Source organism: Hyaena hyaena, unplaced genomic scaffold, assembly GCF_003009895.1.
Source record: "Hyaena hyaena isolate Hyena2069 unplaced genomic scaffold, ASM300989v1 scaffold_184, whole genome shotgun sequence".
Lineage (NCBI taxonomy): Eukaryota > Metazoa > Chordata > Mammalia > Carnivora > Hyaenidae > Hyaena > Hyaena hyaena.
Genome location: NW_024080817.1, coordinates 364879 through 391545, shown reverse-complemented (window position 1 = coordinate 391545; position 26667 = coordinate 364879). Strand labels below are relative to the sequence as shown.

Below are 26667 nucleotides of genomic sequence, written 5' to 3'. Positions count from 1 at the left end.
ACTATCAGATTTTGGGGTGTGAGCACCCAGTGTTTTGGACCCAATTAGACAGGGCATGTAGGCAAGGACAGTTGCTGATGAAGCACAGACACTATGGGGGAGGAGTCGGGTGCTTGCCCCGGTCTTTACCATCTCATGGGCTGAGCAGGGACAGCTATGGGTTAAGAATAAAAAAAAAAGATCTGGTTGGCATTCCAGTCACATATTTTTATGGGACGGTCCCAAGGCCTCTGCCAGACCATGATTTGTTAATTTATTCCTGCAGAGGACACTCAAAGTTTCAAATGCAATCTTTAAAGATTAATAGTAGTCAGGGCACCTGGGTGGCTCAGTTAAGCATCCGACTTTGGCTCAGGTCATGATCTCATGGTTTGCAGGCTCGAGCCCTGTGTCAGGCTCTGTGCTGACAGCTAGTTCAGAGCCTGGAGCCTGCTTCAGAGTCTGTATCTCTCTCTCTGACCCTCCCCTGCTCACGCTGTCTCTCTCTCTCAGAAATAAATAAAACATTAAAAAAAAGATTAACAGTAAACATCCACTGAACTCCAGAAGGCTGAGAAGGTAGGCATACAAGAGATTCCCATGCAGTGCCCGCGGGTGGCTTTCCTGCCATGGTCTGTTTCGGTCTTTACCTGCATCTGGGATGCTGTCCACAAAAATATGGAATGATGTAAAATAATCTGGGGTTGGAACACTCGGGATAGTTTTCAAGAATACACTCATTGATATCCTAGAAGAGAAAACACAGAAGTGAGGGGCCTCGCGGTCTCTGCAGGGCTTTGTCAAATGCCATACAGGGTAAGTAAAGCTGAGACTTCAGGTTACGTGGGCAAGCCTTGAGGGGATATAGAGAATTCACGGGTCTCATGAGAAAACCATCTCGTCTCTGTGTCCCCAGTTCCACCAGCCAGGTGCGCGTGTGGTCTGAACGTTTCCAAGATTGCTTGTTCTATTGTGTGAATTTCACTTCTGCATTTCCCTGCAGCCCGCAATCTTTATCTACATGACAAGCGTCTTGACAGCACTATTACCCAGGGTGCCCACTACCTTCTGTAACCCAGAAGTTTCCAGCCAACTGGCATACAGTTGGCACTTAACAAATATTCGTTGAGAACGCAGTGTGGCTTAATTCTTAATTCATCCTGACTTAATCGGAGATCCCTGTACAGCCAACCCTATAGAAATGTGTTTCCCTGGGTATCTGCACATCCATCAAGTAATGATTAAGTACCTATAGTTGCCACACAAAAGATTTTGAGATTTGGAGAGGCTGTAAAATAATTTCTAACGTCATATTAGGTTAGAGAGTGACAGGATGTTTGTATATATTTTCTCACTTTCAAAGGCAACATCTGTGATTTCCAGATTTTCTATTTCTCTCCTGTTAGGTTGAACACCATGTTTCGCTGGTGGCTGAGCAGAAAAGGCTAAAAATCAACATTTATAAGGTAGATTCATCGGCTGCCCTAGAAAAGACGTGCCTGGTTCTTAAGTATTTCTAAGGAGAAACGATAATCCAATTTACAACTAAACCAAACAGCTGTGGGATGTTTTGCCAGAGAACACTGGCCAGGTAGATCGAGAACAGACGTAACTCGGAAACCCGGTCACATTGCTGATGAAATTGATGAGTCATTGCAAGTCACTGTACCTGACATGACTGGGGTAGGTGATCGGTTACTAAAAAATTTTTTAGTTCAAGTTGGGGATCAGAAAAATGTGCCATATACACTTTTTTAAACAACGCTTTCTTTCCCCCCAATACCTCTTTAGTGTATATACCAATTAAATAAATTGCACAATTACAGTAACAACTGGAATAAACAGATTCAGCAACAAACACTTGCACTAAGTACTGGAGTCTACTGTGGGTTGCAGGGTACACAGCTCTCAGAGAGGAATAAACTAGAAGCAAATGGAGTTCATCAATCCATCAAGCCATGTGGTTAAGTGAAGAGTGACGGAGAGCATTTTATTGTGTATGACAATCCAGTAAAAATGCATATTAGACCCAAAATACCTTTCTAGGAAGAATTTGATGCAGAGGGATATATAGAATTTCCTCAACTTATGATGCAATTACATCCTAACAAACGCTTTAGAAGCTGAAAATAAGTTAAGTTAAAAATGCATCGAGGGGCGCCTGGGTGGCTCAGTTGGTTAAACCTCTGACTTCAGCTCAGGTCATGATCTCACGGTTCATGAGTTTGAGCCTCGTGTCGGGCTCTGTGCTGACAGCTCGGAGCCTGAAGCCTGCTTCAGATTCTGTGTCTCCCTCTCTCTCTGCTCCTCCCCTGCTCATACTCTGTCTCTTTCTCTCTCAAAAATAAACATTTAAAAAATGCATTGAGGGGCGCCTGAGTGGCTTAGTCGGTTAAGCGTCCGACTTTCACTTAGGTCATGATCTCGCGGTTCGTGGGTTCGAGCCCCGCGTCGGGCTCTGTGCTGACTACCAGCTCAGAGCCTGGAGCCTGTTTCAGAGTCTGTGACTCCCTCTCTCTCTGACCCTCCCCTGCTCATGCTGTCTCTCTCTCTCCTAGAAATAAATAAAACATTAAAAATAAAAAAAAATGCATTGAATACATCTAACCTGCCGAACATCACAGGTTAGTCTAGCCTCACCTACCTTAAACGTGCTCAGAACACTGACTTTAGCCTGGGCAAAATCATCTCACACAAAGCTTATTTTATAACAAGGTGTTGACGATCTCATGTAACTTACTGACTACTGTACTGAAAGTGAAAAGCAGAATGGCTGTATGGGTGCAGAACGGTTGGAGGTGAACAGGTCGTGGGCTCTCCTGATCGCGTGGCTGACGGCGGGGGGGGGGGGTGGCGGCTCCCCACCACTGCCCAGCATCCCGAGAGAGGCTCATCCTGCCTATTGCTGGCCCAGGAAAAGATCCGGATTCAAAATTCCAAGTACAGTGTTTACTGAATTCAGATCACTTTTACACCATCCTACGGTTGAAAAAACTGTAAGATGAACAATCTTAAGTTGAGGACTGTCTATGGAGGGCTATTTATCGCTACAAGATTATTACAACAAAATACAGCAGAATTTGAATGTCCGTTAATGGGGGATTGATTCGCTGAGAAGTTACGGTGCATTCCTAGAATGAAATCCCGGACAGCTGGCAAGGAGAAGGGAGGTCTACATGTACTGTCCTAAAAAGTTTCCATGATGAATTTTCACATGACAAAAGCCACCTGCAGGACAATATGAAGATAAACACGTATGTTTACATAAACACAAACATATCTAGAAGAATAAATACCAAACTGTTAAAAGTGGTTCTTTCTGGCAATAGACGTAAAAGATGGGAATACGGAGAACTTTAAGTTTATCCATTTCTAAAATGTTATTTTCCACATACATGTTGTTGTATATAAAATAAGTAAAATGTTATTTTACATAAATGATACTTTTATTGTAATACGTATTTAACTTCTATTATCAAGAAAGGAGATTTGCACGTTGTAAAACAAATCAAAGCTTAGGGGAGGATAAGTGGGCTTTGCCCTAAGGATACTCTGACCTCCTTTCCTCCCTCACAGTCTGGGGGAACCTCTGGGAGGTGGCATCCCCCAGGGACCTGAGCCTTAGGTACCTGGGCTGCTGTCTGAGGGAGGGAGCCAGGAGCAGGGTTGGGGGCAGAGCACAGGAGCCCCCTGGCCAGGGCAGGGATGATCAGAGGCAGACGATCTATCTGCTGAGGTGGAGACCTCACACCAAAGGGCCGAGTGAATTGGTGGTGGTTTAGTGGGTGTCGAGAGATGTGTCCCATACACCGTCACTGCCCCCCACACCTCTCCCACCCCTGCCCCAGAGACCTGTCCCAATAGGAGGGGTGGGCGACAGAGGCTGCCAAAGCTGCCCGGAGAGTCCACAGCATCTATGCTTCTCCAGAGCTCACTCTACGGTTTCCTTTGACTAAGAGCTGTGTCGTTATTTGTTTAGGTGCTAAGTCCATGAGAGCACACACTGGCCGCTCGCTGTGTCTCCTGCACTTAGCACCCTGCCTGGGAAAAGCAGGGGTGCGATAAATACTCGGCGCACAAATGGACAAATGGCAGAAGGAAAAAGCCACGACACACGGCTGTGATTCTGTCCCTGGTGATCCTGGCCTGGAGCTTAACAGGAGCAGGCTAAGGACATCAGCATGGGCTGTCGGGGGGGCGGGGGGGGGGGGGGGGGGGGGTCAGGGGCCTGTGAAGGTCATTTCCCTATTGGAATCCACAAATAACTCTACAAGGTCAATTTATGGGAAGACATAAATTCCTAGCTTAAGAAGTGCCGTTAGCAATTTTTCTTTTCTTAGATCAAGGCGTGTCCCAGGGGGATTTTAGAGTTCCATTTGAGCCCCATTAGAGGTTGATGAATGGTGTTGACCACAACCATCCTATGGAAATGCTATGGGAGGACATAAATAAAAGATGACTCAGGTTTAAGGTCAAAAGGAAGCAGAAAATGAGCTGTGAAGACCTACACATTTAGCTGCCTGCAGCTTAGCCACAGTGACGAGGGACACTTCTCAGCAGCTCAAGGACGAGGGGGCCTCAGGAAACCGCTCCTGGCCATTCACAGAGTCCACTCTTCCCAGACCTGAGGACCGCAGTGAGTGGCCTTTAGTGTCCAGGGAAACTGAAGGGGACAAATGTCAACACAGCTGCTCCTACAGTTTCCGGTTCCGACAGGTGTGACTGATTGGCCAGGATCACTGGGTTTCTCCCCGTGTTAATGGTTTTATCGTTGGCATTCAGGCTTCTTCTACCCTGTATTGTTTTACAGTCACTTTTTCATTTTTATATTATTATTTATTTTTATTTTTTTTACAGTCACCTTTTTATAAGGAGTTTTCTTTTTTTTTTTTAATGTTTTATTTATTTCTAGGAGAGAGAGAGAGAGAGAGAGACAGCGCGAGCAGGGGAGGGTCAGAGAGAGAGGGAGTCACAGACTCCGAAATAGGCTCCAGGCTCTGAGCTGGCAGTCAGCACAGAGCCCGACGCGGGGCTCAAACCCACAAACCATGAGATCATGACCTAAGCGAAAGTCGGACGCTTAACCGACTAAGCCACCCAGGCGCCCCAGGAGTTTTCTTAGTACGTGTGTGTGTGTGTGTGTGTGTGTGTGTATATATATATTTTAGGATAAGCTTGCCTTATATAGCTATATATATATATTTCTTTTCAGGATAAGGTTGCTTTAAACAGCTTTAATCTTTATTAAAGCTTAACAGCTTTGCTCTAGGATGGTCATCACGGTGATGAGGTTTGCCAAGCCAGCCAGCACTTGCTCTGATTTGCACATCTGGTGCCTGGACGTTGGCGGAGACCACAGGCTCCCACAGCGCTCTCCTCTGCTCACGTGAAGCCCTCTTTTAAGACTGGGTCTGAACACAAGCCCCTATTCTGCTCATATTCTCTCATCATTAGGGAAATGAGACATTACAGATGATCATTCCAGATAACTGAGAGAATCCTTTTTGTTGCCAAAACTGCCCAAATAATTAGACCAATTTTGGTCAAATCTATTCTAAACTGTACTATTTGAAAAATCGTATGCTTACACCATCTAGGGATTTGTGTGGGGGGTGGGGTGGGCGGGGGGGCTCATCTTCTAGTTTGATGTTACAGAGAAATCATCTTTTATTGATTTTCTCCTGTAACGTTTCACAGGATGGACTGTTGATGAACGGCACTCGCCTTCTGAGTGCCAAAGGGGCCCTCCTGACAGGAAAGGCCAGTCACCACACGCAGACCCCAGAGTCACTCCTGACCTCTCTCTCGCTCGGCTCCAGGTCCACTCCACGGCCCAGGCCTGCCCCAGTTTCCTAATGTGCACTCTTCTACCCTTTACACACGACAGCCCATTACCCATCAGCACCTCGGCAGGTAGTTAGTATCTCTTCTTTCGTGCCTTCTCCCCGCACGCACTCTCCTCAGGGCTGTCCCAGTAACTGAGCACATTGATCCCTGTCACTCCCCTGTTCAAACACTTTGAATGGCTTATTGACAATGCAGTGGAACAGCAACGAGTAAGGGCACCTGTTAACAGTGCTAATTCCCTGGCCCTACTTGCCACGTGTTTGCTACAATGGGTTTGTCTGGGATGAGGCTAGGACTCTGTATGTTAAAGAACCTCTGATGATTTTGATTAGAGGTCACTCTTCACGAGCTGCCAATACTATGCCATTAGCTAATGCCATGCCTTTGCTCACCCAGCTTCTTCGCCTGAACCTCTTTCTCCCTCCTCGTCTGGTCCCAACAGCAGGCCCATGGTTTGGAGCCGTTGCTGACAGGGTGAGTATACACTATAGTCCACCTAGGCTTGTCACGCAGGTCAAGGGAATGAAGGCGGCCTTGACCATGGCTCTTTTCCATCCCGGTTGCTCACCGCCAGCCCCATCTGGTAGGTGGGGTCCCTGAGACAGGCTACGGTGCCATCCAGCACACCCTCCTCACTGTTGGCTAGAGCCCCGCAAGTCCCCAGAGCTGCGTTTTCTCCCACCATGCCCTGCTGGTGGCCAGAGATCCGCTCTACGTAGAAGGACCCCCTAACGATGCCCACAAAGGGATTCCCATCTGGACGGAGTGCCACTGGATGTCTCCAGGTGAGCTTCTCCCCTGCCCCTTGCCAGGGTTCGTGCCTGTATTACCACCTGCGCCCTCTGCACTGGGGCCTGCTCCAGGAGGTGGCCCTGCGCTGGAGTCGTGGGCACTCCCACCCACACTCCCCGCCCTGCTTCCTTCTCCTCACCCTGTACGGCCATGCCCCTGTAGACCTCCAGCCTGCTTCCAGCCCAGACAGAAAGCTGCCCGTTTATTTCTGTGCAGAGAGAGGACTTGACAAAGGCTTCCTCTCCCGGTTGTAATTTTGGAAAGAGTGGAAGGATTGAAATCTCAGGTGGAGATAATCTTATCACAAAGGGTGAATTTAGAGACTATTCCTATTTTATTTATTCTTTTGTAAGACAGCACCTTGTCTAAAAACTAATGAATTGAAAAGAGACTTGGTGTTTTTATATAGTCCCTTGCCAATGACATTGGCTCAATCTGGATAGTCTCGGAGTTTAGAAGACAGAATTTCTGATGATTTTAGCAGCACAAACCTTGAGGAGCCACAGGCAAAGCTCCCCAAATGAGGAAAAGGAAATTTGGGTTTCGACCTCAGCTTGGTGATTAAAAAGCTGGGTGTCTTTAGATAAATCATGCTATCTTCAATCTCAGTTTCTCCACATGGATAACTTAGGGCTGAGCCATATAATCTCAGTCCATGAAACTATATTAATGGCCCTGGTTCCTCAAATTAACAAACTTTTAAGAATAATTTTGTAATCTGGAAAGATCTAGAAAAAGTGGTGATTTTATTTTATTACAAAATGTATGCATTAATAAAAGGTTTTCACTCAGCATTTACCATATAAACTTCTCACCTTTCATGGATGGCAGAGAGGGAAAAGGACCTCAGTTCACATCTAGGCTGTACCAGTCAGTAATTGTGGAGTCTAACAAATGTCTACCTCTTAGAGGCTCAATGTACTCATCTGTAAAATGGGGACAATAATACCTGCATTATTCTTTCCTTAGATTAGAATCTTTCCTTAGATTAGAAATCATGTATGCAAATTATTTTTCCTGCCACCCAATTTTTCAGACTATTCCATCTTTATCACATCTTTAGCATCTAAATTCCTCTTTCTCTTAGCTTGTATTTAAACACATGATGACTGGTGATTGCAATAGTTTTAAAAACAGAGACATCAGCTAACTCAAGGAGAAAACACAGAGTAAGAGAAACAAGGAAATATGAAACGTACTATTTGTGGTAAGCCCAATCACAACAATTTGATGGGAAAACAAAACAGTATTATGTAATTGCTTCTCATGATACCTCCTCTTACTCTGGACATGAAACAATGTAATACTATGCCATAAAAAAGCTCTTTCTCAATGTGGATTAAAATCGAGGCGGGAGCCAGTCTTCACACTTTCCGCACACAGTTATCAGGAGAAAGTTGAATGCTGAAGTACAAGACACAACAAAGGACAACTTCCTGTGCTGGATGTGACTGCCAGTCCAACATGGCCACGTTAGAAGTGGGACAGAGAAAAATTACTGAGTGTCAGTCCCCATGGAGGCGGCACCTGAATCCTTGACCTGTAGACACACCATGGTAATCAGATTACACACTTAATGGTTTAGTCAATTTAGAGAAATGGAATGGATGTGGTCTAAGCTAACTTTTTATTGCACCGTACATTCTTCCTTATAATCCTTTTTAAGCCTTATCAAGAAATTTGAACCTGAACCAGAAGAGTCAAGTAAGACTTTTTAGTGAGGCTTAATGGCTTTGAGAGTGGCAGATGGCCAGACACCAATGTTCTCTCATTCTATGCTCATGCCAGGCATGAATTAACTGATGACACACTCTTTCTAGCAGCGATGGGAAGTATCCATCAGGATCTTTCTCAGCACAATCTTACTCAAAGAGTAGCACTTTGTTTGCCCTATCAGTACAGTATGTGATGTTGGACAGATAACATTTATGGGATTTTGGTGGCTTTGTGGCCCTTTACCCCACTTCTGAGTCTGTCGCTGTGTGTCTGGTTGCAAGATGGGAGACAAAGGATTGTGGGTGAGTATGAGTCTGCATTTATTGTAGCCAATAATCATGTTCACTGGGGGCTCTAGTCCAGTAGAGCTCCTGGAACTGAAACAATTACAGACATAAGAGATAAAATATTTTTTGAAGTCCTCCATTTGAACCACAAGATTGTGAATTTCAGGTTTCTATTGCATTAAACTAAAGAAAAAGAAGTAGTCGCAGTTTTATCCTGAAATGTTTTAAGATGAGGATCAATCCATTACTTAGGTCAGTTTTCATTCAATTTCAATAGACCCTTTTCAATTAGCTGCAACTAAATTTACTGAGCATGAAAGATGAGTGTATGCAGGGTCCTGTATAGGCAGTAAGTGCTCCTTCCCAGAAATGTCTTTGCACTTCTTCTGTTTACTCACAGTGCCATTAAAACAAGGAAATGTGGTCTTTGAGGTCAAGGAGTTTTGATGCTTATGAGAGATATGGGGACCACGGTCACTGTGATTTCCTAAAGAGCTGAAAACTTGGGGAGTCTATATAAATAAAAATAGCAACATTCAAAAAATAGCAACATTCAGCTGGAGTCAAGCTATCTGACAAAGACTTTCTCTTTTTATAGCAAAGTATTTATCATGGTATTGTTTAAAAGATCAAAACAGTATAAACTATTCAAATATAGAAATTAGGTAGGCTATAACATATCTAACTGTAAAACAGCTACGGTCATTTAAAATATTTACAAAGCATATATAGCCATTAGAAAAATGTTTATGTGGGAAACATAATGACCTATATTTTAAAAATAGACTAGAAAGGTGTGGACCAAGAATTTTAACAAAGGTTGGGTTTGAGATGGTGGAACTATGTATTTCCCCCCTTTTCCTTTTCTAGTCTAATTTAACATACATCTGCTACTTGAAAAAAGTTTTAAGTTTTTGTTGAAGTAACACATGCACACAACAAAAAATGTTATAAAAAAAGTTTAAAATGGAAAGTACCTATCTCTTGTTCTCTTCTTCTCAGTTGTACTTGGTAGAGGTAACAATACCATTTAATTAGATTCTATGTCTTACTATAGTTTGGTTTCCTCCCCTGTTTTGCTGGAGCACCTCCTCAAGTAACTTTTTGCTCTGCTGTTTTCTAGCTTACAGTATTGCTGTAAGGAATTTATTGTTAGTAGGTGATGTGTGTGTGTGTGTGTGTGTGTGTGTGTGTGTATGAGAGAGAGAGAGAGAGACAGAGATAGAGAGCGAGAACATGAGAAAAAACATGTATATGGTTTAACATCTCTATCTTTATCCCTGGTGTTCTGAAATTTCACTATGTACCTAAGTATTGTGTTGAACATTTAATAGGGCCTTTTAATCTGGAGCTTCAGGTTATTCAGGTTTGAGGTCTTAATTTGTAGTAGAGAGAGAGAGAGAGAGAGAGAGAGTGTGTGTTTAAATAATATTCTCTCCTTTGTTTTCTCTATTCTTTAACTTTAGATTTCTTCATAGTTGGATTTTGGACCTTGCCTGATCCAATAAGTGACTCTTACTCTATCATTTTTTCTTTTTCTTTGTCTTTTTGCTTTTCTTCAATTTCCTTTACTTTACCTTCCATGTCCTTCCATTGAATTTTTTATTGCACAAATCATATCTTAATGTCTAAGAATTCTTTCTTGATACACCCTTTCTTTTTTATGTCATTTTGCCCTTTTCATGGATGTAATATTTTCTTGAATCTCTCTGAGGAAACTAAGAAGAGTTCTCTTTGAAAACCAATTTTTTTCCTGAAATTTCCACTTCCCTTAGGGTTATAGTTTCTGCTTGTTTATTTCAGCTCCTCTCTTTCAAGGTGTAGCCTTTTCAAAAATATCTATGGTGCTTTGCTTGTCTGTGCATATTTAACAATGAGTCAGTAAAAACGGATGGAGAATTGTGCGACGTTGGTAGGGCTTATCAATCAGTGGATGTCATCATTTTGCTGAGGATTACTTAATTGCCAGATGGGTAGTGGGGGAATCTTTTGCCTGGGGACATTCACATTCTTTGGGACACATTTCACTTGGGACACAGCTGCTGGACTTTCCCACATGGCAATGGGTAAAGGGTTACTCTTCCACAGAGATCTCCAGTCAATCCCTATTGTCAGCCTCTTGCCATTGTGACTGGCATTTCCACACAAGTCCCCAGGGCTCAGGCAGACGGGATTCTTACTCAGCTGTCTTTCCTCCATTGAATGCACTCCTGGCTCTGGTCTCCTTGGTCCCTCGTCATCAGTTACCAATATTCTAGTTCCTCTCCTGTGTATTTGTTCAAGCATATCATTCTTTGGTTCTCCTCATTGTTGTGTGTCTGACCTTTTAAGATTCTCTTATTATTTATCACCTTAATGAGGTCTTGGGAGAGAATTAAATGGTGTGATCCACTGTGTCCTTGAACTGAAAGGAACCCAACAAGGGCTAGTGTGCCCAGCCCCAAGCACACGCACCATTACTAATGTATAGATGAAGAAACGGAAATACATGCCAAAGAAAACTCAACTTCAGATATCTAAAACTTTAGAAACAAGGACTTCAAGCCCTTGTTATTTTAAGATACTATGTTTTGATTCAAATATTAATGCAACATTTGACATGTTAAAACGCCCGTAAATATTAAATATGCTTTAGTTTTGCTGCAGAAATTCCTGCCTTTGTGGGAGATTTCTCTTTTCTCAAGCCTACGGCAACTTGACAGAAAAGTCTCCTCACTAAACAAGGAAACACATCAACTGCATAGCAAGGCACCTTGACGAGCAGCAATGCTGTTGCACTGACAGTTTATATTGCCGCATAAAGAAATAGAAATGCAAATTTAAACAGAAGTTTGTAGGTAAGGGCAACCTAAGAAGCACAGACTCACTAAATGGCCCTGAGCTTTCTCTGCACCTTAAATAGGGAAATTACAAATAATAATATAAGAAAGCAGCAGTGAGAAAGCACCTGGCTTCTGACCTTTTAGTGTCCTCTGCTCTTTAGAACTGGGGACAGATCGGCATCTCGCTCTGACAGCCAAGAAAAATCTTCCTGTCTCAAATGCAAAGCTTGGAATACCATCTTGACCATTTTCCAAAGTGTTTTAAAAAACACCAGTTGGATGCGTGAAATTAACCATCACTTTGTGACAAAACTCCATGTAGGAGGAAGGGCTCATCCATTCTCTCTGCAGGGACTTGAGCTTCCTGGCGATCACTCAGAGAAGGTTGTGGGATAATGCTCGAAGCGACTACTACAGACAGGAGCTAGCAGACAGTGAATGCTCATTCCATGTCCACACAGAGATAAGGTTAACTCTACAGTTTGGAATGTGGGAAATTTGCAGGATGAGAATCAGATAAATATTTATGGCAGAGGATTTGTGCCAGAGAGGCTTGCTATGAGTAGATTGCAGGCAGTGGCCCTGACCAATTATTTTCAGTTGGTCCCCAAAACTCATGGCCCATGGGAGGGCCAAATGAGGCTATCCTCTTAGGTTTGTGGAAATAATTGGGCTTAGACAGGGAAGTGAGCTGGGCACACTATCACAAAGGATCAAAGCCACCCTTAGGTCTGCCTCTCTCCCTCTTTCAATATGTCACCTTACTGGTGTGATCACATTTGTGGGAAACAAAGCTGTGTTCCCCATTCCCCTTGAAGGCCTGTCACCTCATTATAGGTACTGGCTGCTCTCAAGCCTTCCCTGGCTTCCTCTTTGACTCCTACCTATCCAAAATGGCTCTCAGCGTGGAGTCTAGCAGAAACAATTAATTTAATCCACACATAAATTAATCCACACAGAGGAATAAATAAGTAATCAAGCTTAATGGGCTTCCCAGAAATATTTGCATTTCAATGGGGGACAGTCATTTAGCCCAAAGAATTAAGGTTCTAATGCTTGTTTAGTTTTTTTTTTTTAATATTTTATTTATTTTTGAGAGAGAGAGAGACAGCATGAGCAGGGGAGGGTCAGAGAGAGAGGGAGACACAGAATCTGAAGCAGGCTCCAGGCTACGAGCTAGCTGTCAGCACAGAGCCTGATGCAGGGCTCGAACCCACGAACCATGAGATCATGACCCGAGCCGAAGTCGGACACTCAACCGACTGAGGCACCCAGCTGCCCCGCTTGTTTAGTTTTGAGGGACAGAGAGCACAAGCATGGAAGAGGCACAGAGATGGGGACAGAGAAGCCAAAGCGGGCTCTGCGCTGACAGCAGCAAGCTTAATGTGGGGCTTGAACTTGCAAACTTCGAGATCGTGACCTTATGCAAAGTCAGATGCTAACCAACTAAGCCAACTAGGTGTCCCCCAAAGAATTAAGGTTCTAATGGTGAGGGAGAGGAGGGGGGGAGGAGGGGGGAGAAGAGAAGAACAGAAGGGAAGGGAGGAGAGGAAGGGGAGGCAACAGCATTTATTGAATACCTACCACTTTGTTCAGTGAAAGGTTATGGAATGAATGTCACTGGAGACTTAGTATTTATCTTACTAAACAAACACAGTTCAGAGGCCAATGTCAACATGGTGAGAAGTGGTTTTTTTTTTTTTTTTTTTTTTTTAATGGGTACTATGGCTGCCGAGCGTGCCACAAACCATACTTGTGTTAGGCTGTGTTTGTCTGCTGAGAAGGCTCACCAGAAGTCACCCTGAATTTCTGTGAGATTCTGAATTCTTCTCCAGCTTCTGGAGCCTTCCTCTATAGGCAAGGTCATTCAATCCTCTACAATCCTACGGCTAATCCTGGGCCTAGAGAGGAGGGATTTAAGAAGTTCCAGTAAAGGGAAAAGTCAGGGTACACTTAGAGTGCATGGCAGAGAGGTGCAGATGGGCGGGGCTCCAGGACCCCCAGTCCTACTGAGGCCAGAAGAGCTGTGCTTTGCTTAGGTTTACATATTGGCTCTTGTGTAAGATTTCATTTGATAAGAAGGTTCTAAATCTGAAAATCATTGCTTTAGGCCAGCGCAGAGAGCCTCAAGATACTGCAATAGCTAGAGTAACCCTATTCCTGGGCTCCAGTCTGACCACTGCACTTCTTCCTTCTGTCCAAGGACAGGCCCACTCAGTTATCCACTCCTGTCACTGAAGCCATGCTTTGCTACCTGTTTCTGAACCTGTCTTCATAGCTTTCTTTGAATCCTTGGTTCTTCTAGATTCTAGAAGACGGTGCTCTGACTTGCTTTTCCTAGGTAGCCCTTCCTAGGGAATAGAGTCTTATTTCTGAATAACAGGTCAGTCACAAGGCTTTGTTAGGAGAGTGAGCTTTTAACACAGTGTACTCCTGAGTTCTGGACCATTTACTGGGGCCACATTGGCACTTCATTGTGTCATGACTCTTTTGATTTGCCCACTGCCACTTTATGCTCTGCCTGTTGGGCCAATCATGCTCCAATGTGGTTATCAGGGTCCTGTGTCCCACTTCCTCACACTGCTCCTCCCCTTGCCTGTATAAGCAAGTGATTCTGTTCGTAGGGTCCAGGAAGTCTGATCTCACCAGTGGGGTCATAGTGGGGTCATAGTGGGGTCCTATGATTAAAGAGCACCTTGTGGAAAAAACAAAATAGGAGAACATATTTTCACTCTTCCTCTCCTTCCTAGGGTCCAGGCTGTTGAGAGTTCTTTTCTTCCCTGCCCCTAACCCTTTAGAGAAAGAGACGACAACTCAACCTAACCGATGTTAACAAGGGGAAAAATAGGTTTCCAGTGTACAACAGTATTAAATACTATGTAGTATATATATTCCAAATACCAAAAATATCTTTTAAAGCACATGGCAATTTTTAAAAAAATATTTTAAAATTTGTTGTAATTTTGGTCTATCGTGTCAATATCAAGTATTTCCTGCAAAACATGTCAATTTCTTGGTCATTTTGGTCTTTATTATCTGTTGTGAATGAATAGAGGCCCTTTGAGCCCATGAAAAGCTGTGACACCAACCAGGCCTTCAGGAGGGCACACTGCACACAGGTGGGGTATGGGCAGGCTTCCTGAATGCAACTCTCTGAACCTTCTGAAAGCCACATCTGCTTGGTCCGATTCTGTTCCAGGCTCCAGGGCAGGAAAGGCTGCCAACTATGCTGAGCTTTGCCAGATTGTGTGGTTATTTTATTAGGTGAATAAATGTCTACAGATTCTAGTGCAAAAACACCGGGCCCAACCCAGTTTTATACAAACATTTTCAGAACTAAAAGTGGAATACATTATCAGGCACTAGTTCTCATAATTATAGTTTTTTTGGCTAACAACCTTTTCTGTGCGTAGAGTGTCTGGAATATTTGCACAAAGAGTGTCTTTAAGCTGAGGTTAGCCCCAGTAGGAGTTACTTAAGAAACCATTGGACATCCTAAATTTTACACAAGTGGGACATCTTGAGTGTCCCATCTTGACAAAAAATTGGGGGTAGAAATTTTATGAGGCCATAAATTAAGAGGATTGAATCCAGTGATTAGTTGAAGGAATACTGAGGAAAAAGGTAGAGGTGAGTTATCATTTTTTTTTAAATGCTGTATAGTTAGAAATGAAACAAAGAAAATTTTTTCCTGGAATTCTAATTTTAAATTTTCCATTAGAATTTTCTTACATAGTTTACATCTATGATGCCACAATATGGTCAAATGCAATTTTATTTCAGAGATTCTTTTTTTTTTAATGTTTTATTTATTTCTAGGAGAGAGAGAGAGACAGCGTGAGCAGGGGTCAGAGAGAGAGGGAGTCACAGACTGAAACAGGTTCCAAGCTCTGAGCTGGCAGTCAGCACAGAGCCCGACGCGGGGCTCGAACCCACGAACCGTGAGATCATGACCTAAGCAAAAGTCGGACGCTTAACCAACTAAGCCACCCAGACGCCCCTATTTCAGAGATTCTTAATTTGGGGTAGCTCAAAATTGGTTGTCCATTGTCTTTAAACAATTCAAGCCCAAACCTTCCATAAATCAATGCCAAGATTCTTTAATTACATTATGAATTAAGGTATCTACTTTTTTTAAGGTATCATATTAAACACTATGGCCCCAAGTAGATAATAAATTGTGTCTGTCTTCCTTTATTTGTACTTTATGATATGTCCTCTTACTAACATTTATATAGAATTTCTTCTTAGTAGTTCATTCCCTTTATTTGTGGGTGGTGTTTCTCTTCATTAATGCTTTTGTCTTACATTAAAATTTGTCTTATACACCTCCTTTTAGTATTCAAATGGTGACCTTCTCCATCCCATTATTTTGAGCCTCTCTATTTTCAATAGATGAACAATTGAATCCTTTTTCTCTATTATGATTATTGATATACTTAGATTCGCTTCTACATCTTCCTTTGTGTTTTCTGTTTGCTATTCTTCTCTTTTCATGTCTTCTGTTGGTTTTAATAAAGATTTTAATAGTACCTCTTGCCTGTCCTATGCTGCTTTAGAATTAAAGACTGCATTTTCATTATTTTCATGAACACCTTTACATTTCTAATCTTCTGAGAATTCTTTTCCCCAAATATATGGTTCTGATAGCTTTACATACAATAACAATGTAACTTAAGATACTTTCGTTATATAGGAGGCTTTGAAGAGGAGAGCAGAATTTTAAAAATTCACTCATATATGGATGGCCAGAAAGATGAGCAGTCACTTAAAATTATTAACATTCAACTTTAACTAGAAAAAATTTTTTCTAATAAAGTCTGCAGTGATTTTTTATCCCATGGCCTGGTTTATGACACTCCTCTGGGCAGAACTAGAACTCCTACCACTGAGCATGTCCCAAGCCAGTCAGGAGACTGCAGCTGCTGCTCAGGGACCCAATCACTCTTCCGCCGCTAGCACCGGGCAGGCTGAGAGCCCCAATGTTGGTCTCATTGCCTCCCACACCAGCAAAATCTGAAGTAACTTAACTTGTTTATATTCCTTCCAAATCTGGAAGGATCTTAGCACTTTTAATTATCTGTGAAACACCACACACCCATCTTATCAATGCTATCTAATTCAACATTTTTTAACACACCCCAAAAACTTGCGGCACTTAGTATTGAACTCATTTACCAATATCTTTTGATCAGTGGCTATTTTCACTGTTGTTTCCTGTGCTACACCTTCCTTACTTTTCTTCATAATCCATCTTTTAATAGTGCTTTTACTGAAGTCCATAAGTGGTAAACTACCTTTCTATGTCAAAGAAGTCTATACAGTGATTGTTTTGCTGGGTATGGAATTCTACTTCGACAATTACTTTCCCTTAGCACTTTGGAGATAATTACTCTACTGTCATCTGGCAGCTATTGCTGCTTATGAGAAATCTGCCATTAGCTTAATTATGTTTCCTTCATTGGTCATTAGCTTTTCAATTTTTCCCTTAGTATCCTCTAGTGTCATTCTAAAGTATTTGGGTGTAAATTTAACTTTGTTTATGCTGGTCAGTATTTGTGGTGCACTTTTAGTCTGAAAAAGCATATCTCTAATTTTAGAATATCCTATCCTTCAATTACTTCAAATATTTCTTACCTACCATGTCACCATCCTCTTTCTCTGGAGCTACTGAATAACTACTGGAATATGACAAGCTCTTTTCCATATCCCCTAACTGTTCCTTAACTAGATATCTACCTGTCTATCTGTCTGTCTGTCTGTCTGTCTATCTATCTATCTATCTATCTATCTATCTATCTATCTATCTATCTTCTATCTTTCTGAATTGCATTTTTGGTCTATCTTTCTTTCCGTCTGTCTGTCTATCTATCTATCTATCTATCTATCATCTTCTATATCTCTGAATTGCATTTTTGATCAGTTCCTCTTACCAACATTTTAATTCATAAATTTTCTCTTTAACTTTACACAGTTTAAAGTTTATTTCATTTCTTAAATTTTTATTTTTAATGACCATATTTTCAAGATTTATAATGAACTCTTTTTTAATATACTCATGCTCTTGTTTCAAAATTTTGTTGTAAAATTTCCTGTTTTTATTAAAGGAAGTTACTCATCCTTATATCTTTTCTTTTAAAAATTTTTTTGAAAACTATTTTATTTATTTCTGAGAGAGAGAGAGAGAGAGAGAGAGAGAGCACGAACAGGGGAGGGTCAGAGAGAGAGGGAGATGCAGAATCTGAAACAGCCTGCAGTCTCTGAGCTAGCTGTCAGCACAGAGCCTGCTGCGGGGCTCGAACCCACAAACCATGAGATCATGACCTGAGCCGAAGTCGGATGCTTAACTGACTGAGCCACCCAGCGCCACCATCCTTATATCTTTTCAAACATACCAGGCATAATTATTTTTTAGTCTTTTTCAGATTATTCCTTAAAGCCATCTGGAGTGAAGTCATGGTCCAATAGTAGATTTTGCTGCCTGTGTCTTTTGGAATTAAGATTTTCTTTCATGTCCTCAGGATGTTTGGCCTGCAGGATCATTTTGGTTGGTTGGCTGGTTGGCTGGTTGGTTGGTTGGTTATGTACAGACATATGTATATTTTTTAATTCCCTGCAGGCTCATTTTGAATGGGAGGTTTGTTCTCATTCTTGCTCTGTCTTTTGTCCCCGTCCCCCCATTCCTCCTTTCCCGGTCTCTCTTCTTTCCTCCCTCCCTACTTCTGTCATTCCATAGTAGTTTTGTAGTTACTACCATCTGAACTCCTTAGCACTTAGCCTAGAAGCAGGTCATACTTGTACTTCTCATCTTATGGGAACAATAGGGATATTGCAGATCTCGTTATCAAGCAGAAAGAATTGGTTCACTTCCTATTTGCGAAGCTGCAGCTTCGTTTTCCCATCTGCCTATAAACTCTTAACATGGCCATACTTCCAGCAACACGTCAGCAAGTCATTTTGTTCAGCTTCCTTTGCTTGATGGAAGGGGAAGTGTGGCTTCCCATCTCAGGCCCTGGCTTAAATCTCTGACCTCGTTCTGGTCCCATCTTGACAGGGAGTGCGTTTGGTCTCCTTTACTTTTCAGGAGCCCAACTGCTGGCTGTCCTTGCCTGATTCTGGATCAGAGCCCAGCTGGCCTGCAGCTTGACCACTGCTCACTACTCTGGTATTGTTCCAGGCACGGGCAAGATCTTCTTACTTTTTAACTTGGTAAATACTTTGAATTTCCTTATTTTAGTGCCTTATCTTTGTGATGTTTTTGGGGACAAGGGAGTGTGAAATCATTATACCATCTTGATTGGGGTTCCAGTATGGGCTACTCATGGGTTTGTTTTTTTTTTTCCCTCCAGGGAAATTTGCCAGAAAAGAATAATGAATACAGAGGTATGGGCAATCTCAAGTATGTATAGTGCAACTTGTTAAGTCAGAGGAAAGAAGCCTGGTAAAATGTTAAGTCTGTGCCAAAGCAAGATCACATGTTTATTAAAATGTGATCATTTCTATTCATGAGTATGTTCAAGAGAATAAGGTCAATATACAGTTTCAGCCAGACATCAAACAGTGTGATTTACAAGGATTCTTCTCACAGACCTTGTGAGATATTAATATGTCACAGTAGGGTCTTTATTATTACACTGTTGCTTTTAATCTTTTAATTGCTTCAGGTGTGTTGCCAAAGTTCCCATACTTGAAGTATGCCGTGAATACAAAAAGATATAATATTTGTTCTCTATGTACATATATATATATTTTATTAGTAGTATAGAGTTTCTAAACTTCTGGAAGCAAAGCTTCATGTATTCTCTCTGCATCATGGTACCCACACAGAGCCAGGCAGGTGCTCTCTTATAGCTCATAAAAGCGCCTTTGAGGATAATGAAATTTTAATTTGAATTGTGCAATGCCCAGCAAATCACCATGGGAAGCTAATAAGAGCTTTCAGAAGATGGTACTGTTTTTCAATAAACAACATCATAAAAAGTTCACCAATAGTGTGAAATCCAGAATACAAGTATTTTAAACAAGAAGTGCTTAAATGATACTGTAGATAAGGATATATTATTATGGATGCTTTTTTTAGTAGACATCTGTATGACTGAAATGCTATTAAATGACGTATAACCCTCTTCCCTGCTAGGAAAAGTGCATTCAGATGTGGACTCCACTTAGAGGAATAAGGACTTTGAGATTTTGTGGTTATAGTTTCCAAGGCCCAGAAAGAGCCATGTGGATGGACCTTTGGCACGAGCAGCTCTGCTATGAGCTCTGGAAGTGCTCTCTTGGTGAACCAGGTGCACACTGGCCTCCTGAGCCCAGGGCTCTTCTGCCTGGTGCATTCAGTCCAGAGCATGGGTGGCCGCAGCCCTTCCAGAAGAAGGCTACACTGATTATATTTGGAAGCTCAGAGTCAATGGGACTATCGGTCATTCTAATAGGACTAATACTGAGGTGCTGATCAAACCCTTAAAGTAAGCAGGAGGTCTGGTCTATGGAGAGACCCAACCCCTCCCTCCTACTTGGCCACAGAAAAAATAGACAGGTCATCATTCTGAGGATTTTCTGTAGGTAGTATGATGTTCCAACGGATTGCCAGTGGTCCTATTGTGTTGACAATTTTACCATTCTAGATCTTAAAACCATGGAAATGCATTTTAACTTTTGACTGCTCTCTATGTAACACCAGAAGAAAAAGATGCTGACAAAACACAGGCCAGAGATCAGAAGAACCACTGCAGATTTTACTTAAAAGTTGAATTATGAATTGGAGAGGAACATATCATTCGACTCAAGTCTGTTCATTTCGCCCGTTAAAAGAAGCCCAAAGAAGGCTTAAGTGTCAACATGGTCGAGTATTTCCTAGAGACTGTATGTACCGACCAGAAAGCTCAGGCTCACACAGATCGTCTCAACCACCATGAAACTCTGAATGTAAGAATGGCACGAATCCCTGAGAGACCAAGCATGTTCTTCAAGCATTTTATAGCATAAAAGTTATTTATGACCCATTTGGGCCACACAAGTTTTTAAAAACCACAGAAATGGTCTCAACTTCACAGAATTTGGATGATCTTGCCTTCCCAGCTGAAGAGCTTCAGAATTCCTTTCCCTTTCTTTCACGTCCAGTGCTCTCATCGTTTTGGCCTAACACACCAAAACAAACCGCAAAAGTCACACTTTCAACTTCTGGTTACCTGGGGCATAAACTGCATGTCTGTGGATTTTCTAGGTCCACAGTCTCTCCTCCTAGTCCCATCTCAGGATCCATAACGGGTTTAGAAAGGAGAAATTGAATTTATGCACCCAGCATAGAAGCACCCAAATATATAAAACAATTAATAACACACATAAAGGAACTAATAGATAATAATACATTAAAATATCTATCCTAGGGTCCTTGTTTCCAAGATGACCAAGAAAAGAAGGAATAATGGTCGTGCCAAAAAGGGCCGCGGTCCACGTGCAGCTTATTCGCTGCACCAACTGCGCCCGTTGCGAGCCCAAGGACAAGGCTATTAAGAAGTTCATTATTCGGAACATAGTGGAGGCCGCCGCAGTCAGGGACATTTCTGAGGTGAGTGTCTTCGATGCCTATGTGCTTCCCAAGCTGTATGTGAAACTACATTACTGTGTGAGTTGTGCCATTCACAGCAAGGTAGTCAGGAATCGCTCTCGTGAAGCACGGAAGGATCGAACACCGCCACCTCGATTTAGACCTGCTGGTGCTGCCCCACGACCTCCACCAAAGCCCATGGAAAGAGCGAAGTCCTTACAAATTGAAGAACAACTGTTCTCTGGGGAAAAAAAACCCCAATAAAACAGAGATTATACTTTAAAAAAAATAATAAAATAAAATATCTATAAAGTGGGGGGGACTTTAACACCCCACTAACATCAGTGGACAGATCATCTAAACAGAAAGTAAGGGACCATGAGATACAGCTGTGAATGACACAGGGGACCTGTGGACTTAACAGATATATTCAGAAAATTCCCCCTAAAACAGGAGGATACGCATTCTTTTCAAGAGCACATGGAACATTATCCAGAACAGATCACATAGTAGGTCGCAAAACAGGCCTCAGCAACAACGAAAAGATTAAAATCATGCCATCACCTTTTCTGTCCACAACAGACAGAAAAGACTGTCTGAAAAGACTGTGAAACTAGAAGTCAAGCACAAGAAAACATACGGAAAGACCACAAACACATAGGGGTTAAACACGCTACTAAACAATGAATGGTCAATCAAAAAATCAAAGAAGAAATTAAAAAAATAGATGGAAACCAATGAAAATGAAAACACAATGGTCCAAAACCTTTGAGATGCAGCAAGATGGAAGTTTATAGCAACACATGTCTATGTCAAGAAGCAAGAAAATCTCAAATAAACAACCTAACCTTATACCTAAAGGAGCTAGAAAAAGAACAACAAACAAAGCCTAAAGCCAGCAGAAGGAAGGAAATAATAAAGATTAGAGCTGAAATAAGTGATATAGAAACTAAAAAAACCCAATAGAACAAATCAATGAAATCAGGAACTCGTTCTTTGATAAAAGTGAATAAAATCTATAAATCTATAGCCAGACTTACCAAAAAGAAAACAGAAAGGACCCAGATGAATAAAATAACAAATGAGAAAGGAGAAATAACCAACACCGCAGAAAAACAAACAATTTTAAGAGAATGTTATGAAAAACTGTATTCCAACAAACTGGACAACCTAGAAGAAATGGATAAATTTCTAGAAACATATAAATTACCAAAACTGAAACAGGAAGAAATAGGAAACTTGAACAGACTAATAACCAGCAAAGAAACTGAATCAGTAATCAAAAAACTCCCAACAAACAAAAGCCGAGGACCAGATGGGTTCACAGGTGAATTCTACCAAACAATTATTATTATTTTTTTAATTAAAAAATGTTTATTTAGGGATACCTGGGGAGCTCAGTTGGTTAAGCATCTGACTTCAGCTCAGGTCACAATCGCACAGTTCGTGAGTTCAAGCCCTGTGTCGGGCTCACTGCTGTCAGCACAGAGCCTGCTTTGGATCCTCTGTCCATCTCCCTCTCTCTGCCCCTCCCCTGCTCTCTTGCTCTCTCTCAAAAATAGACAAACATTAAAATTTTTTTAATGTTTATTTATTTATCATGAGAGAATGAGAGGGAGAGCACATGCAATTGTGGGAAGGGCAGAGAGAGAGAGGGAGAGATGTATATACACACAATGGTTACTCAGCCCATAAAAAAGAGTGAAATCTTGCCATTTTCAATGACATGGGTGGAGCTAATAAGTTGGTCAGGGAAAGACAAATACCATATGATTTCACTCATATGTGGAATTTAAGAAACCAAACACACGTGCAAAGAGAAAAAAAAAGAGAGAGAGGGAGAGACAATCCAAGAAACAGATGCCTAACTACAGAGAACAAACTGATGGTCACCAGAGGGAAGGTGGGTGGGGGATGGGTGAAATAGGTGACGGGATTAAGAAGTAGACCTGTTGTGATGAGCACTGGGTATTATATGGAAGTGTTGAATCAGTATATTGTATACCTGAAGCTAATATTACATTGTATGTTAACTAATCAGAATTTAAATAAAAACTTAAAAATAATAAAAGAGATTGAAACTAAATGGAATGATTACTTTAGATTAACTGGGAATTTCAGTTTCTTAACAGCCTATTGTCATGAGTGACTAAGAATTGTCTGTGACAGAAATTCACAGACTAGTTTCTCTTCTATGAATATGTGAAATTTTCCATAATGTACAGTAAAGAGCAAACAAAACAATTCCTACCAAAACGCACTGAGTATAGGTTTGTCTCCAGCCACACAACCTCAATTTTTTTTTCTGCCTTCTTTTTTTCCCTGGGCCTTTTTTTTTTTTTTTTTTTTTAAGATTTTGCCCTTAAGTAAACTCCATGGGGCTTGAACTTACAGCCCAAAGATCAAGAGTCGCACAGACTAAGCCAGCCAGGCACCCTGGGCCTCCTTTTTTATAGTTCGTTTGTTCATTTGTTCTTTATTCATTCATTCGCTCACTCACATTTGATCTTTTTATCCCCACTGTGAGCTTCTTGTCTGTTTTCCAGTGGTCTTTACAAATCCTCAGACTTTCGCCTTTCTGATTTTTCCATCTCAAGTTTATCTGGAGACCTCATTTCTGACCCTGTCATTGGCTCTGCTTCTTGGATTCCTCTGCTCTAGAATGAAATACAACAGCCTAGAATGCAAGACAGAAAGCTACAGTCCTTTTAGGATGCCGGTTATTGGGATTTCTCTTCCATCTCCTTTATCGGCTCTTCTCTTGTGTATTTATTATGCGCAGCTATGTTTAAGGGTATGGCATTCAGCAAATCAATGTAAACCCTGATTATTATCCTGTAAGGTCTGTGCTATAATAGTTTTCTCTTATTGCCCTTTTCTTTCTCTGTTTGATGTTCTCTCCCCTTTTAAAATTTATTATCTGCCCATGGAGCAGACTAGCACTCTATAAATACTAAAAAAAATTCAAATTACTATAATAATTTCTACATATGTAAGGATAACATTTTTGAAATGAAGAACTATTAAAACAGTATTTCAACATTGCTCTTACCAGGCTCCGAATATATGCTGGCACTATGCTATATACAGTCACTTCCCCTCCCCACTGCCCAGGGATTCATGGTCTGGAGCAGAGATGGCAAACATCCATGCCCACAAGTACCTGTCAGGTAGCATGAATGCAAGAGTGGGGCCCTCTGTCTGCTTCTACTGCCTGAATGGAGAAGCCTAGAAACAACTGGGAAAACACATTCCCTGTGGTCAGGGGGCTGGTGCTGCCCAGCTCAAGCCCATCACTGCTACGTGGGATCTGTGTCAGGATGGCCTGATGTGATTTTTCAAGAGAAGCTAGAAATTTGGATTTTTGTGTGAACTCTGTAAATGTTAGTGCCCAAAGGAAATAAAAACTGTGACTGACACAAAACATGTCTGCAGCTCAAATATGACCTACGAGGAACCAATTTATGTTCCACTGTCTTTAGCCACAGCTATTTCAAAATTGGGCATAACTCTGAAAAAATGTGCGATCTAATAATTTTCTGTACTATGTTTCTGACAAGAATAGCATTGGTATCTCAGGGACAAGTGGGTTTGTAAGGAGGCCAGACCAGGAAAGAGCTAGCTATGCAGTGGGGTAGAAAACACTGGATTTACCATCAGATGATTTGGGTTTGAGTCCTGGCCTCTCATTCTTATTAACTGGCTGGATTACAGTGGACAGGTTTCTTCACCTTTCAGAGCAGCAGTTTCCTCACCTACAACGGAAGGGTGGGTCTACTTATTTCACAGGATGGCTGCAGGGATGGAAGGAAATGTGCGGGGAAACACCTCATAAACTACAGGCAGAGTCTGGGCATGAATCGGCAGTTTGGTCTTGGAAGGCACAGATTAAGGGCTATGAAGGATTCAGCAACACTGGCTATGACGGTCATGGAAAGGCAAGGGCTTGTCTGTTCAACTCACCCCTGGAAAGAAAACTATGCCCTTACAAGTACTAGGAGAGTAGGGCAAAAACTAAAAAAAAAAAAAAAACTAAAAAAAAAAAAAGGCTGGGGGTGGGGACAGGAAAGAGAGCTGTGCTTTAAAGGGAGCATGGGTTCCTTTTTGAAAAAAACGTACTCAAACTATAAATCCCACAATGAAACCCTTCACTGAGGAAGTGGTGAATATCCATCTGGTGGGTTCTTTGTAGCAAATTTTAAATCACAGGTTGGCTTCCTACTCTTGGGATATTTTTAAACCACCAACTTACCCCTCCACCCTTAAGTTAAAGAATAAGAATTCATGTTAATATCAGCCCAAGAAAAGCACCATCGGAGGAGATCACAATGTGAGAATACTTTTATTAATCCCAAGACTAAATATAGATGATTTTGGATTTTGGGGTGTTTTCAATGATCAGTACCAACAGTCTCTTTTATGAAAGTGGATAAAAGGTGGTTTTTTCAATAAATCACAAATCTTTCACTAGGAGAGTGGAAATTTTCACTATGGGGTTATTACTGGTTTCACTCTTTTTTTTTTTCCTTCAATTTTTAATGTTTATTTTTTGAGAAAGAGAGAGACAGAGTGCGAGTGAGGGAGGGACAGAGAGAGAAGGAGACCCAGAATCTGGAGCAGCCTGCAGGCTCTGAGCTATCAGCACAGAGCCCGATACAGGGCTCGAACCCACAAACTGTACGATCATGACCTGAGCCGAAGTCTGAAGCTCAACTGACCGAGCCACCCAGGGGCCCCCTGGTTTCACTCTTTAGGTAACCACAGAACTGTAAATTCTCTGCTTCTTAACTTTTAGCACTAAGGGCGAGATTAGTTTCTCAAAGGCTACGGATGCTGGTTTGATTTAAGAAGCAGAGAAAAAGAAGAAAATGATTAATGTAAAACAAGGTGTTTTTTTCCCCAAAGCAGTAACCAAAATTTTAGAAAGTCCCAGTGAATAATTCTTGATAGTCCTAGACCCTAGAGAGCCAAGATCTTCCTACCTGCAGTCCAAGGCCATTTCCTTTTAGAAAAAATCTATATTTGGCAGGAGATAGAGTCCACTCAGTCTGGTAGAAGGTGGAGGAGAAACTCAATTCTTACTCCATATTCTTGTCCTGGATTTGTTAAGTCTAAATCTATTTTATTGGCAATCAGCATCTGGGGCTTAAAGATGCTAATTGATCTGGAAACAATGCACTGAAAAACAAATATTATCCTAGGTGTTTCTCCTTGTCAGAAGGATTGGGAAAAGCAGGTGGCTATTAACCTGGAAAACAGAGGACCCACCTCAAAGGGGTCTGAGGCTATGACTTATTACAATACGATATTTTTTGTAATCCTAAGTATATTATTTTGTGCATTTAAAAACATTCTAAGAAGAGGTCTATAGGCTTCGCCGGACTGAAGGAGGTGAAGACCTCTCTGTCCTGGCTATTTATTCTTGACCAGGAGTATTGTGTCTCTGCCGTCAGATGTATTTTTGGGCTTGTATTACAGCATTGGGCAATTTAAAAATGTCAACAGATTATTTATAACTGAGATTTTTTAAAATTCTCCCTTAAAAGCTTGGGTAAAACTTCCATTTCAAAGAGTTGGATCAGAGACTACAATAACCAGCAACACAATTCTTACGCAAACACAGTCCCCTGGGGGATTCAAATGCCTAAAAGAATTTATTTGCCATTTAATCTTG

At 41.6% G+C, this 26667-nt stretch overlaps 1 protein-coding gene and 1 pseudogene across 2 annotated transcripts in view; one reads left to right on the top strand and one right to left on the bottom strand.

Annotated features, from left to right (window-relative positions):
* The window catches only part of UST (uronyl 2-sulfotransferase), a 302745-nt gene that overhangs the window by 51713 nt on the left and 224365 nt on the right, over window positions 1-26667 (bottom strand). For both annotated transcript variants that reach the window (XM_039240941.1, XM_039240940.1), the window contains exon 6: window positions 630-727. In XM_039240941.1, coding sequence (XP_039096872.1) covers window positions 630-727 — 98 coding nt within the window. The remainder of the gene's footprint in view (window positions 1-629; window positions 728-26667) is intronic.
* LOC120237567 lies at window positions 20849-21289 on the top strand (annotated as a pseudogene).